Source organism: Pempheris klunzingeri, chromosome 7, assembly GCF_042242105.1.
Source record: "Pempheris klunzingeri isolate RE-2024b chromosome 7, fPemKlu1.hap1, whole genome shotgun sequence".
Taxonomy (NCBI): domain Eukaryota; kingdom Metazoa; phylum Chordata; class Actinopteri; order Acropomatiformes; family Pempheridae; genus Pempheris; species Pempheris klunzingeri.
In genome coordinates, this window is record NC_092018.1 from 25678327 (window position 1) to 25692578 (window position 14252).

The following is a 14252-nucleotide window of genomic DNA, read 5'->3' on the forward strand; positions in this document are numbered from 1 at the left end:
CGGGGTAGGAAAGACACTCAGTGCTGCCATTTGGCAAGCCAGCTGCTTGAGGGCGTAGAACAATAAACAAAAATAGAGGCTTCATAATTTCATTAATTACAGCCATTAGCCAAGGACTGTTACATAGCTGAAATGACATGTGGCGTCTAGAGAGCAGGAGAAAATAAAAGAGGGAGTGAGAGAGAGAGAGAGAGAGAGGGAGAGAGGGAGAGAGAGAGAGAGAGAGAGAGAGAGAGGATGCACGACTGGGCCATACTTGGTGTGCCTTATCATAACAATACAGTAAAAGCAACCACAACATCATCATTACTCCTGCCTCTCTAAGAAAGCACAAAAGAGAAGAAAAACAGCATTGTTACTGAGGGGAGGAAGGGAGGGGAGAAGACAAGTTACAACACAATGTCAATTAAAAGGAAAAAAAACAGCACTCTCAAATCCCATCGTAACAACACAACAAGAGACGGGGGTATGTACATCATGGGCCACATATTGCCAGCATTAGCAAGATGAAGAAAATTGTCTCTTTCATCTTCAAAGAGAGGGCTGTGTACTGTATACAATTCCTACCACGTCAGGAATGAACAGCAGACCAGATAACAGCGTGTGTGTTGTTAGAGGGGTTCATATTCTTATCTGAGACTGGGCCATAAATACCAGAGCTTTGATTTCTAATGTACAGGATGAGGATAATGTTGGAGTGGGGCCTTAATGGGACCACAGGCTTTTAATCAAAGGTCATGACATGATGGATCGGATTTATTAGACTAATGCCAAAAAGCTACAAATGTCTGATCTGACTGTCAGAGATTGCTGGGCATTTGAAATGATGGATGAATAGTCATTACCTTTTTTCCTTTGTACTTATTCCCTCCCTCTCCCCAGACTTGATGGCAATCAAAGCACGGAAGCAATTACAAACATTATCAAAACAGTTTTGCAATGATGTCACCCCCCTCCTTCATCCGCAATGAAGTCATTTGTCTGACTGTAATGCTTTTAATTTGTCATTGGCAAGTATGGTTCCCGTTGAGTTGTTCACACACACACATATACAAGTCTGCAGGAATGCATTAACACACACAAACGCAGATCTGTTTGCCGGTGCCTTTGTTGGTCTTTGTGAAGAGACTAATGAAAACATTCAAAACCATTTAAAACACATCCATATGCAAAAAAAAATGAAAAGCCTGCCTTCAGGCAATTCTCCTTTTTTGGTCCTTAGCAAACATTGAACAGCAAACTCCATGTCAAAGTTAAGATGAAGGTGAATAATTTAAATTTGGTAATGTTGGCTCGTTTTGCAGACATACCACAAGTCAGAAAATAGCCTCTGTGGAGAGTGATGCATATTGTGTGTGTACGGTTTTAGAAATAATTCCACTATGGAAGAAGAAGTTGCAAAGCGAAGCTTTGTCGGGTGTGACCAACCTAAACAGAAAATAGCATGTCTCTGGATGAACTAGTAGACGTGTTAGCATGTGTATTTGTGTGTATAAAGGGGGGTGACAGCCAGTTGGCCATATCTGCCCAGCATTCGTCATTATTATAGAGGAACAGATGTGATGCTCCCATCTTTAGCAGCAGGACAGTGTGCAGAAATCAAAGAGTAAAATCCTAAGCTACAGTCATATCTTCTGAAGGGAGGGGTCCCTACAGCTAAGGGACATATTTGGTGAATTTTGGGGTAAAGGAAAAAAAGGGAGGAACTGATTGAAGAGGAGATCGGGAGGGGTGACAGGTGGGTGGGTGGGAAGTTACGGGAGCTTTTCTTTTTTGGTTTGTTTTTTACTTATCCTCACATTTCTGGCTTGGGTACGCACCATGGGGGGTGCGGTGGGCGGGGTGAGGATGGCGGCCGGGGGCAGACTGGCGGGGAAGGGCGTGAAGGTGTGCTGGTGGGTGTGTTGGTGCTGGTGCATGTGCTGGTGTTGGTGAAACTCGGCCCTCAGGAGTGACACGGGGGCCAGCGGTGAGGCGGACGGCCCCCGGCCCCGCTCTGAACTCTGAACCAGGAAGCGGTTGTTCAGCTCCTGCCTCAGGAGGTCATGCTCTGCAAGAAAGGAGAGCGAGGAAAACCAAAAAAAAAAAAAAAAAAAAAAAAAGAAAAAAGGGGTGGGGAGAGGGAAGGGGGGACACAAGAAAAAAGGCACGGGCGCCCAGTCAGTCTTCACAACAAGGGTAGAAGAGAAGAAAGAAAATAGTCACCTGGCATTCTCTGTTTCTCCAGCTCATGCTGTGAGGGTTTTCTACGTGGGGACTCATTGGTGGTGGTAAGAGAGTTGCCTGTGACAATGTGCCAATCAGAATCCCCGAATGAGGCTGGCAATACATGATTGGTTGGTTGAATGATATCAACAGGCTGGTATCTAAAGACAGGAGAGAACCAAGAGTCATCCCAGCAGAAAACACACACACTCTTGCCCTCTATTAGAAAGTCAATGCACAACTGGCATATTCATTACATATTTTGGAGACACCCATCATCGCTGGAGACATTTGTTTCCTTCTATTGCAGCATGAAATTGCTTGTTTTGATGAAATCATTGAACATACTATCAAATTATTACAAATCATATATTGATATCAAGAGAAAACACAATTCTGCTTGTTGAGGTTGCATCAGGTTGCTGACTGAGTGCATCATTTTTCAACATGCAACTGTTCAAATGCTGCTTTCAATGAGCTGAAGATGTCTCAAGCTGTGACGACTGTCCATTTGTTAGCTGACATTTCCCAGTGATGCATCCAAGCCCTCCTACAGTGACTTCTAAAATTTCTAAACTACTATAAATAAAGTCCAACTTAAAAGCCAGTGAAAATAAGACCTAACATTAAGGCATGAGGGAGAAGCAGCATACTATTACTTTTTACACTAAAGTCTGATTTATTTCCAGTCTGTATAAGGGTGATTTGCTTGTGAGGCCGTTTGGGAAATTTTGAATTCACTGATGAGGTTAATATGAGCTAAACATGTGCTGCACTGACTGGACTTTTCTGATACACAGGAAGCCAGAACAACTGACTTTTTCACTGACCTATTATCTTACTACTGGACGTCTTTACATACAGTGCTTTTGAATTTGGCGCTAAATTATAATTTACTATTCTAGATTCATAGGCACTTAGAAAACAAATTATATTTTAAAAAAACTAGGAAGAGAAGAATATTCGAAGCCCTTGTTACCAAAATACCTTTTCCTTTGACAATGAAGCCTGTGTAACAGTTCCATGTACAAAATCAGTAAAGGAGGAAATAAACCTACATACATTTAATAATGCCATTCATGCATCATTAGAGAAAAAATATAGGGTTGGCTATACTCTACTGTAGAGTTTCAAAGGATAAGTAGGTAAAAAATGTAGCAAATGAGCACTTACCATTTCAGCAAATCATACATGAAAACTTGACTAGCTTCAACACCATAAAACACATATTTTGTGATATTGACATGATTAACTAATTCACATCACATTTTGCAGACTAGTATGCACTTAGTATGCATACTGTAGCATTGTATGCCTATGTAAATATCAACATGAGCAGTCTAGTAATACATACACCCTGAAATGTAAAATCATGCAAACTGTTACAAAGCCTGTGTTCTGCGTGCATTTGTATACTATTACACGTCAATATTCAAAGATGCAGCTAAATGTGTTCAAGCTTTAACTCTTTACAAAAATCTGAAAATGTTTTAATAAGGACACTTCTGATACAGAAATGTCAGAAATTAGTGTAATTAAATAATTACTACTGTTGTTTGCCGCACTTTGCTATGTTAACTGTCTAATTAAATCAAAATGGACACTGAAGGCCAGTGTTGGTCTTTTAAAACCTTCCATGTATCCTAAGAACTTGTGTCCGCACTAAAGCTGCTATCTGGCTTGTGAAGTGTGAGGCTTTACCTGGATATGGGGTGCCGGCGGGGTGCCCAGGCACCACTAAGCTGTTAGTCGGTAAGGTTGGTGGTGGCGGCAGTGTGGCTGGGGTTGCAAACATGGCCGGATGGCGATGGGCCGGGCTCCGTAGGGAGGAATAGTGCGAGGTAGAGAGATTAGCTATGGACAAAGGCAAGGCAGGGGCTGAGGAAGGGAGCCCGCTGAGGTGGTGGTGAGGGGATGGGGGCAAGTGCTGTTTGGGAAGGCCCACTGGACTGCTCCTGTGGCTGAAGATTTAATGGCAAAAAAATACAATTCTCCATTAAAAGAGTGATGATTTAGTAATGCAAGTGAACACTCTGTGTCATAGAGTGTTGTTCAATGAAAAACAGCAAATCTGACAGGTGGTCATTGCAAGTTTGTGTGTGGGAAAATCAATATCCACGTGAAAAACAGTGAGTATTGTGTAGAATAGAGAATTGTACAATATCTTGTTGCACTGGACTACATTATATTAATTTGGAAATACTTTATTTTGTTGCGGTCTCCACTAGACTGGTAACACATTAAAGGTAAGTGGTGTCTGCAGTCTAACGACCTGATTACAAAAAGTACAAAAGGTGAAACTGCTCCCTTATTGTTAGTCACAAGCATTTCTATTTCTAATGGTCTTACACAGATTAGTTTGTTACACTAATACTGATCGTAGTAGTACTTTCCTGCGCCTGTGACAAAATGTGCCCATTCTAACAACCTACCTGATTTCGTGGAGGCTGTTGTACAGTTGGTGATGCACCTGGTGGCTGATTATTGGCCGTGTGTGGTGCTGTGGGGGCGGAAGAACACGGGGCTCCGGATGGGAGTGTGGGTGAGGAGGGTGGGGCTGGGGGTGGGGTTGTGCCCTCAACAGGGCAGGGGTAGGGACAGGGGACGGAGGTTGCTGCTCCCTCTTGACACTGAGAGGAGGTGGGGTGGGGAGGCGCGACCTAGGGGGCTCAAGGGGGGCCGCCGCTGCTGCGGGGGCAGGGGAGCCCGTGGGCGCCGAAGCCGGGGTGGGGCTGGGCACGGGAGGCGTGAAGGGCACCTCACTGTTGCTCTGCTCCTGGCTGCGCTGGAGCCCTGATACTTTGGCTGAGCTACAAGTCTTGGACTCAGGACTCTCATTCGCTGGCACACCTGAGGACAAGAAACAGAATAATGTAAGAAGCACATTTGTAAACCCCTATTTGAAAAAGTTAATCTGATGGTGTAAACTATGTATTGGCCATCTCAGATGTCAAACCTAAAGCACGTAATAGCCATACAAGGATAGCCATTTGCTACTACGTGTTTTCAAAGGAGTATACATAATCAATGATAAATAAAACATAGTTCCATTTCCTCCTTTAAAATGTTGTCCCAATGTCATCTGCCCAAGGTTCCTCTTGTTTCCCTCTCCCTAGGTTCCATTAAGTGTTTAATCAGGTCATTTTCATGCTTGACTATAATCAGATGATCCAATTTCTTCCCGCAATCCAGTCAGTATGAATAAATCACAGCTAATTAAACTTAAATGTCGGCCTCTATTCAGGGCTTTGCTGAGCACACAATCTGGCATGAAATAATTATGTTTCAATTGTGCTGTGAAGGGAGATCGTGGCCTCTTATCTTGGCCTCTCTGCCATTGCGCCTTTCCATCCTCCCTTCCTGATCTTTCAGGGGATTTGGGAAACCACAGCAAAGCACTCTGAACTCGACCACTTTCTCTTTACCATTCATCAGGGTCTTTTCAGCAGAGAAGAAGGTTTTATAATCAGCATTCCACTGAACAACGACTTTTCATACTTAGGCTTTTGCAGTTTAATGACTGTAATTATATGCTGTAGAAGCAGGAAAATGAAAATGGCAGAAAATGCAGCATCTCGACACCTTTCACATACCAAGAATCTCAAAGCACTTAATGAAAAAGAAAAGGCATTTGGCGGTGTATTTTGAGTTAAAACAAAAACAAAATGGGCCACAAAGAAATGAGATGGTAGTGCTACAATTACAACTACAACAGCTAAAACTCTACGATGGCTTCTGAACTCATTATTACCGCTAGTGGTGGAATTCGTTTTAAGCACAGAAACATAGAAAAATGAGAGAAAGTGTTCACACACGGAGAAAGATAGGGACAGAGGAAGCGAGAAGACAGCCTGGTGGAGATGAGGCTCTCTAAGCAGCTCTAATCTACAGCTCTGATGCAGCAGTACTTCAGTCAGAGGGCTTACTAGCGCCTCAATTAAAAAAGCTCCACGGGCACCCTCGACAGTAACAAAAAAGAGAAGAAGAGAAGAGCCGGGAGCTGCTGTCAAGCCAGTGAGAACTCGACATGCAGCCCACTAATGGAATATCCAGTCCCTATTAACAGCCTGCTTAATCTTTCAAGGATCCTAACACCCATAAAAAGACCAATAAAAAGACAGGGCAGAGCTTTTATTTTTTTATTTGTTGAGCTCCCCCCCTCCCTCTCTCCTTGTGTTTTATAGGAGAGCTGGGGCTGGCTAAGGTGTCACGATTTTCTAATGAATTTCAGGGTCCAGGCGTATATAGACTAAGGGTCTGGGATTTGGTTTACAGAGTTGTCAGGCTCTCATTCCTGCAAGCGAAAGAGAAAGCAAAAGACTGAAGGCAAAGACAGAGAGACAGACACAGACAGACAAACAGGCAGAGAAGCAAATATCCACTGTTGAAATGTCGTCACTGGGTGATGTTGCCGTGGCAACCTGTTCTCCCAGACACAATGCGATGCAAGTTATACTGAAGGAAGTCTCACTACGACCAGTATGAGATAGAGTGGGGTTTCTAATACTAATGCTGGGAAGCCAGGGCCACAGTGAGCGGCGGGTTATCTTAATGATGATTCTAATGGGCTCTAATGGAGGCAGGGAGGTATCAGCTCAGACCGACCCATCCCTCATTAAAATCACTCTGCAAGCTAAGACACACACATGCACACACGCACACAACAGCAGACGGAAAATCCAAAAAGTTTTTTAGTGTTGTCATATAACACACACAAACACACACATTAACACACACACATAATAACTTCATTATAGTGAGGGACAGCACAAGGCAAAAAAAATCAGACCAAATCTGTTGAAGAAAGCAAAGGATATAATATACATTACTTCTTTGCTTCAAAGCCGATGACAACATGTATGTGTTGTTCCTGTTCTATAAGTATAAATACAGTTATTGTGTGATAGCACTTGAAACTGCAGGTGCTTCAGTTTTTTTAGTAGCAAGAGCACTAAACAGCTAACAGTAGGAAACACTGGTGCTGTGAATACCCCTACTTAATAGATTACTTACTTTTATACGTGTTTCAGCAGCAGCCATTTTGAGTGTAAGCTACACCCAGTGGTAACAACATGACACAAATGCCTCTCTGACACATGTCACCTAAGGGCTATATGTAGCAAAATCACTGCTGTTTCAACAAACAGCGTCCCCTCGCCACAAAACCCCACAACTGTCAGCTTAAGTTTCAAGCATTTCAACAAACTGCCAAATTTGGCATTGTTTTGTTCTTCTTTTCCTTGGGAGATGGAACACACTTTCCCTGCAATCACATACTGAGGAAAACAGTAGGCAAGCCACAGGCAGTCATGTGAAACAAATGCCATATGAGTGTCTGTACAAAAAATGTGCTGTCCCGAAGCCCTGTCCCACAAACCTGAGCAGATGGTGTGAGTGAGTCAGGCAGGTTGGAGGGCAGCCTGGAGGTGGGGGGTGGCACCCCCCTCCCACACCTCTCCCGTTAGCTGGGTTAGTGCACCAGGGGGACAGGGACATTCCCTAGGGGGGTGTTGGCAGGTCTGCTCACCAGATGACATCTCATCCTAGTATTGATCTTTTTATAGTTGTTTCTGTGGCCCTGCTGACTCGAGGGAATTGAGCCCTGCCTTGTGTGCACGTGCCTGTGTTTGGGGTTGGTGGTCGGAGGGGTGGAGAGGGGAGGGACTATGGTAGCAGACGGATAACACTGGGCCACTGGGATTCACTGGTCATGACTGATGTGTCCAGTGGGGAGTCTGAGGTGAAAACTGTGTCGCTACACAGCTGTTTCTGCCTCCAATATCCTTCACTTGTGACCCCGTTTGTCCCTGTGGAACATCTGGAGAACTGGCACCGATCTGGTCCTATGTGGCCTTTACGCAGCCAGATGGTCCAGCTTGAAATGGCTTGGACCAGTTTGGAAAGGCTTGACCATCAGTGGGAGGAGGATGGGTTGGTTTCCATCATCCAAGAAACCTCAATAAAGGAGTAGCTCCCCCACTGCCTCGAGGATATGCTTCTGAAGCACGTGTCATGAGGCATATGTCTGTTGACACAATGCACACAAAACACAGGACAGCACTGCACATTTTTGGCCTCAAATGCTTTGAGTTGCAAAACTGTAGCTGTTGAAGCATTCACTTTGAAGCTTTTTTAACACATTTTAAACACACACCTGGCAACCTGCACATGGACCCAATGACCTCATAAATGAGACAAGGGCCCTAGAGTATATTCTCATTCTGCCTCCAACTAAAACCCTCGGCAAACTAATGCTGTGAATGCAAATAAGTGTGCTACATAAATTACCTGCTCACTGCTGACATGATGCCAGTATATACAACAGCTAGGGAAATAGAACCAGTATGCAAAAAGCCTTTTCAGCTTAGATATGAGACTATGCAAATTCTTCCTGGAGTGGCGTTGAGGGGGGGGTTGGGCACCAAGAGAAGCTTAAGGCCACTGGGCATTCTCATTTACTAGGCAAACACTGTGGTTCACTTCCTTCATGGCTTTGCCAAACCATAAACAGTCAGGGCACTGATAAAATAAGGACATGAACAGACACATATTTAAATGAAGCGGCATATCTGCTGAAAGACGTTGGAGGATGCAGAAGGTATGTGAGAAAGCACGCTGCCTTGATCCGTCTCCCGCTGGCTCTGGTTGACAGAATATTCTGCTGCTCTTGACGGTTGAGCTCACAATGATTTGGTTTTCTAGACAAGCAATCTGCACAGAGCCAAGGCTTAGCTCACGAGTGAGTGACTGTGGAAGATGGCTATAACAGATACTGGCAGAAGGCAGGAAACCGCAGTCTTGCCAATCAACACTTCATTGCCGTGAGGTATTCAGTCATAAAAAAAGGTGGGGTGATTTCAACAAAATGATTTTGTATGAGAGGAACAGAAGGGCTGAGCAGTGTCGAGTCATCGTGCTAATAATAAAATCATAGGAGAAATTTGCAACGGCTTGCTTTCCCTCACACTATTTAATCTGACTCGAGCATCTCCAAGCTGGTAACAAGGGGAGCCAAGGCGACGTTTTTGCAAATCACACAGAGATGTTATTGCGGGAGTGGACAAGGAGAAAGCTGGCCAAGATAGCTAAAGAGTGGGAACTGCTGGCACGTTTCAATTATTTGTCTCTGTCTCTTTGCTGCAGTTGACAAAAGGAGTGGATGGCAGCAGAATGTGGATGGGTGTTAAGCTGTAACACGTTTACAGTCAAAGCCCAGGCATAAATTGAGAACCTAATGCTCATTGCGGAGAGCTGGCAGCTAGAGCTGTCAGATGAATCAGTTTTTCCTGCGCATATCGGATCACAATTCAAATACCAGCCATATGGTGCAGGACACGTGTCATTCACCTCCCATGGCACATATACCAATATGGTGGACGGACGACAAATGACATAGAGCATATCTAAAAATCAAAGAAGACAGAGCGAGGGAGAGAAACAGATGCTTAAATGTTAACTTTCCAAATCCTTTTATATCAGTGGTGCTCCAAAAGCATTGTTAAACCTTCATTAACCCCCGACTACAATGTGATTCAGAGAAGTGAGACGGCTCGACACATCCTTCCCTGTATGTCACTGAATCTTGAGCGGAGCCCATCCCCTTGCGGAGCTGTTTCCAGCAGAGCTCATGGGCTCTGGGACTGCCATCAGTCTTAGCTTCTTATGAACACAGGCGGGTCATCTAAGGTCACTGCCACTGGGTTCTGGTAAATAAAAGGGGGGACTTCTTGGAACTTTCAACAGAAAAGCTCATGTCTAATGGCTCCTCTGACATGGCCCACCCTGCCAGCCTGGAATTTGACCCCTTTCACTGTCACTGACCCATCACTGACCCTGGTGACCATTCTTGGCCTGAGGCTACTGTGGACAGACAGCCAAAAGGCAGGGGAAGGGAGGGGCAATCTGAACTTAAGGATGAATTTTGTGTTGAAAAGAAGGGGAGCCTTCAGGAGTTATTTGTGCAATACTGCAAGCACTAGCCTTATCATTTCATTAATTAGCATGGCATGCCTGCCTGATGGACTTGAACGCCGCAGCGGCAGCTGTCTCAATTGATTACAGCAGTGGACGTGGTGCTGCAATTATCGAGGTGACTGGAGACAACGCCTGCCACTTCTAATAAAGGACTTAACTCCTGCTACCCACATCACAGCACAGCGGTGGGAGGACAGTGGCAGCCTCCCTGTGTCTCCCATACCTCTAAGACCTTTTCAGAGTCTCTCCACGGGCTGCTGTGGAGCTCAGTGTGGGCTGTAGTTCTTGAGCAGCATGTCAGCTTTACTTAAGCTCGCATAACGCCTGAACAGCATCACTTTGGTGCCCCACAGGAAAGCATCCCCTATTAGCCCACCAACTGGCTCACAATCCATGGAGAAGGGAAGGAAAGGAGGTAGGGAAGAAAGAGGGACAAAGAATGAGACGTAAGAGACACAAAGACGGGGAGCTTTTGCCAGGAAGCTTCAAGTCCAAGCAGAAATGGAGGGAGCGAGTGCTCAGCAATGTAAACAGAGGCACTGCTTTCCAGTCTCATTTCATGTATGAACATGCATGAAGCCCACATGCTTCTAAGTGGATACAATATTATCTTTCAGTGCCGTACTGATTACCTCTCAATGGAAGGGAAATGGCTGAGTGAAAATCCTTCAACAAATCCTAAGTGGCATGACAGTGGGCTGAAAGAGCCCGCATGTTTTTCTTTTCCTCCTCCTCCATCTCCATTTTCACTCCCCACTCAGAAAGCAAAGCAACAATTGGAAGCTGACAGCTCCTTACTGTTGGCCATACTTCATTCACTGTTTTGACATATGCAGCCATTGTTATTTAGTGCCATGAAAGAGGTAGGACAAACATCTTTGCCAACATCATCATATTTCCTCAAATGTTTTTGCAGATACAGGGGCTTGTCGGTATGAGTATCACAAACTGTGGCTTACACCCAGATGTTGCCTCAGCTACTCACCTGCTTCATACAAATATTGCAACCATTTTTATAATGTCAAATAATACCCTCTGACAGCCAGGAATGCTGAGGTAGCTAGCTTTTCCAAGTGGTGGTATTCTATAGGTGGCACTAGCTAAAAACAAATATGTCTTTATCAACAACTGCCAGACAGCTAAGTCATCAATCAGCCACAACATTTCTTCTTCTTGTCATGTTTACATGTTGAAGCATCCTGTTATTACAGGCCAGGGCTGTTGATCTCCACTATGATGATCACAGCTCCGGGTTTTAAGTCATTCAAAGGATTACATTGTACATTATAGCATACCACAGGAATTTCATTGCACAGAGCTGAACAAATAATTAACTTCAAACAATCTGTTACCAAACTATTTGCAACCGCGGCATCAGGAAAAGCTACAGTAAAAATATAGTATCAAGTTTAACTTCCCAAACTCATTCTGGCGCATTTCAAAATATATTTGTTTCATGACGATAATTTAGTTAATGAAAAATACACTTTTCAAAGCCATTGAAATCTAGAACTAATGAAAGTTTGCGACATTTTACTTGATAGATCACTTAAATGATTAAATGCATTTGTTATTTACCATTTTTTCATACTCTGTAGCAAATTGTATAGTATTCTGAAGGATCTAGAGTTTATGTGAAATGTCCTTCACAGGAGGAATGGCTGCAACAGAGTAAAATCTTGGTGGACTTTTTGTCCAAAGATAGTGCCCCAGTTTGCTTCAAAGTGCTCGTACTTAAGTTTCACATATCTGTGAGCCCCCAGGGAAACACACTGCCCAGTATAGATACACTGATGTAATCAATGCCTCCTCTATAGGAGAATCCTGCTGCGGAGCTGCTCCTGGGGTGCTGCTGGGTAATTAGGCTTACAGATGGAGACCCAGCAGCTGTTGAAGACTAGACTAGAGCTGCCATTTTCTCCTGTTAATGGCTACATGCCAAAAGAGCTGCATTCTTATGAGTTACAAGCCTTTTTTTCTGCAGCAGTCAGAGATCTTGCGATATGTGAAAGACAATTTAAAAAAAAAAGAAAAGAAAAAAACGTACACTAGTCTGAGTTTTCTTTTTTAGGGGGAGCGATGAATTACATGTCAAAGCTGATGACACACTTAGAGGGCTGAGGTGGAGATGTTTGAAATAGCTTTCATACAGAGCTTAGTTAGACAAATACACAAAAGCCTCTTCAAAATCACTCCCCTTGCTTTCCCAACTATCATGTTCTCCACAACTGCAGAAAAAGAGTGACAATTGGATGGTGTATCAGGTTCGCAAACATTTGCTGTCCTTCCTTGCACCCCATTCATCATTCTTGATTAGAGAGGGAGCATCACAGAGAAAGAAGGATAAAGTGACCCAGATTGGGGGAGAAAGAGGTTAGTTAATAAGGCAGAGGAGAGGGAAGAGGGAGCAGGGGGCAGGGAGTTGTGTCAGGTAAACTAATGGAGACAAGGCCTGGATCCTGACCTGTTGGGCTGCTGCTAACTGTCTGCCCCCATCACTTCTAAGCCCTAGCCACACATATGGGCAGGCAGCAACACACACTCACACAGAGAATCTCGGTCTGGCCTCTTCGAGCCATAGTGGACAAGGAACGTTAACAACAGCCTGCACGTATTTGGGGTTGCAATGAACTGCCACATTTCACTGGGGTGTTCCAAGTGCAGCAAGTGAAGAATTGATTTGTTTGGAGTGTGAAGGCGGCGTGTCAGTTTGGGGAAATGTGTGAATGTGAGTACGTCTGTGAGGAGAGGGGAATGCACGGTGAAACAGGAGCAAAATTGGACTCTGAAATGAGCCAAATCGCTTGTGAGATGAAACAGACTACACCAGGAAAAAACAAAACAACACAAGGCCCCAGAAAAGTGTTGAGCAAGGCAGGCTGGCACGAAAACAAAAAACAGAAACAAAACAAAACAAACACAGTTTTCTTTCTGCTCGACATATTTCAGACTGCAGATGACAAAACAACACTGAAAGAGTTAGAGGAATCAAAATCAAACCGCCAAGTGTGTCTGACTGTTTCATGAATCCGTGTCGAAGTGGAGGCTCCACACCACATCAAACCCTGTAAATTCTCCTGAAAGCCTCCTCTTTCCCTTTACCAGCCAGCGCTTAGATTATTGTGTGCAGCTAAAAGGTAAGTACTGGGAGCGTCACACTTGAGAGTGTGCTTTAAGCACCATAAAGTATGAAGACCCAGATGGCTCATCCTCCCTTAAAAACATGTCCACTCTTCCTCGGCTCCAGTAGCACCTGCTACCAAGATTAGGTCAGTGCTATGCCAACCCAGCACACTAATACAGTGTACTGCAGCTGATAAGCAGCCCAGGGCACTTCAGCACTTGCCCCACACTTAACAGTTGATGAATCAATACCTGTATCATTAGTAATAGCGATAGCAATATAGATCTTTACCAAAAACACGGAAAGCCATAATCTTGATGTAATTTGTCACTGTTAGACTACAACAGATGTGGTCTTTTGAAGGTCGATATCAGTCCTGATAGGTTTGGACTGAACCAGAAGTGAAAATGTTGAAATATCTTATTCCTGCACCAGTAAGATCAAAGCATTTAAAGATTTCACTAATACATGGAACACACACACACACACACACACAACACAAAAGTACATAGAGGTGGAAAAAAAACTGATCTAACAAAAGCATCAGCGAGACCATGTAAACGTCTAACTCAGGTTGATACTGGTGATAGTGTTCTTGTATACACTTCACCATGGGTCATGTGGCATTGGAGCAATTTCTCCCACTCCTCCCAAAGCAAACAGCAGTGAAATCCCAGTCCTGCTGCTCAACCCTCAACACAGCAGCACTAACCCAACAGCCAGGGAGGATGGAGCCCGTGCTCTGCTGAATGGGGTATTACAGTCAGTCAGAGGCCATTAGGGGCCCCACCACCAGGGCCCAGTGCGGGGAATTCACCAGTAGCCAAAAACAACAGCCAAACAGATGACCGCTTGAATATTGGAGGAGACCACACTGTGCATGTTTTTTTTTAACCTTCCCTGAAATGGCCAAAATGTAGGCCTCAGTGTCTCAGCGAATTACTGCCTG

The 14252-nt window shown here is 44.3% G+C and overlaps 1 protein-coding gene across 9 annotated transcripts in view; it reads right to left on the bottom strand.

The window, feature by feature from the left end:
* fbrsl1 (fibrosin-like 1) overlaps positions 1-14252 on the bottom strand; it is a 264098-nt gene that overhangs the window by 11611 nt on the left and 238235 nt on the right. For 8 of the 9 annotated variants that reach the window (XM_070833128.1, XM_070833125.1, XM_070833126.1 and 5 more), the window contains 3 exons: positions 4638-5055; positions 3907-4166; positions 1800-2050 (listed from right to left, as the gene is read on the bottom strand). In XM_070833128.1, the coding sequence (XP_070689229.1) occupies positions 1800-2050; positions 3907-4166; positions 4638-5055 (929 nt within the window). Of the gene's footprint in view, positions 1-1799; positions 2051-2205; positions 2367-3906; positions 4167-4637; positions 5056-14252 lie in introns of all 9 variants that reach the window. The other variant, XM_070833131.1, reaches the window with a different exon arrangement.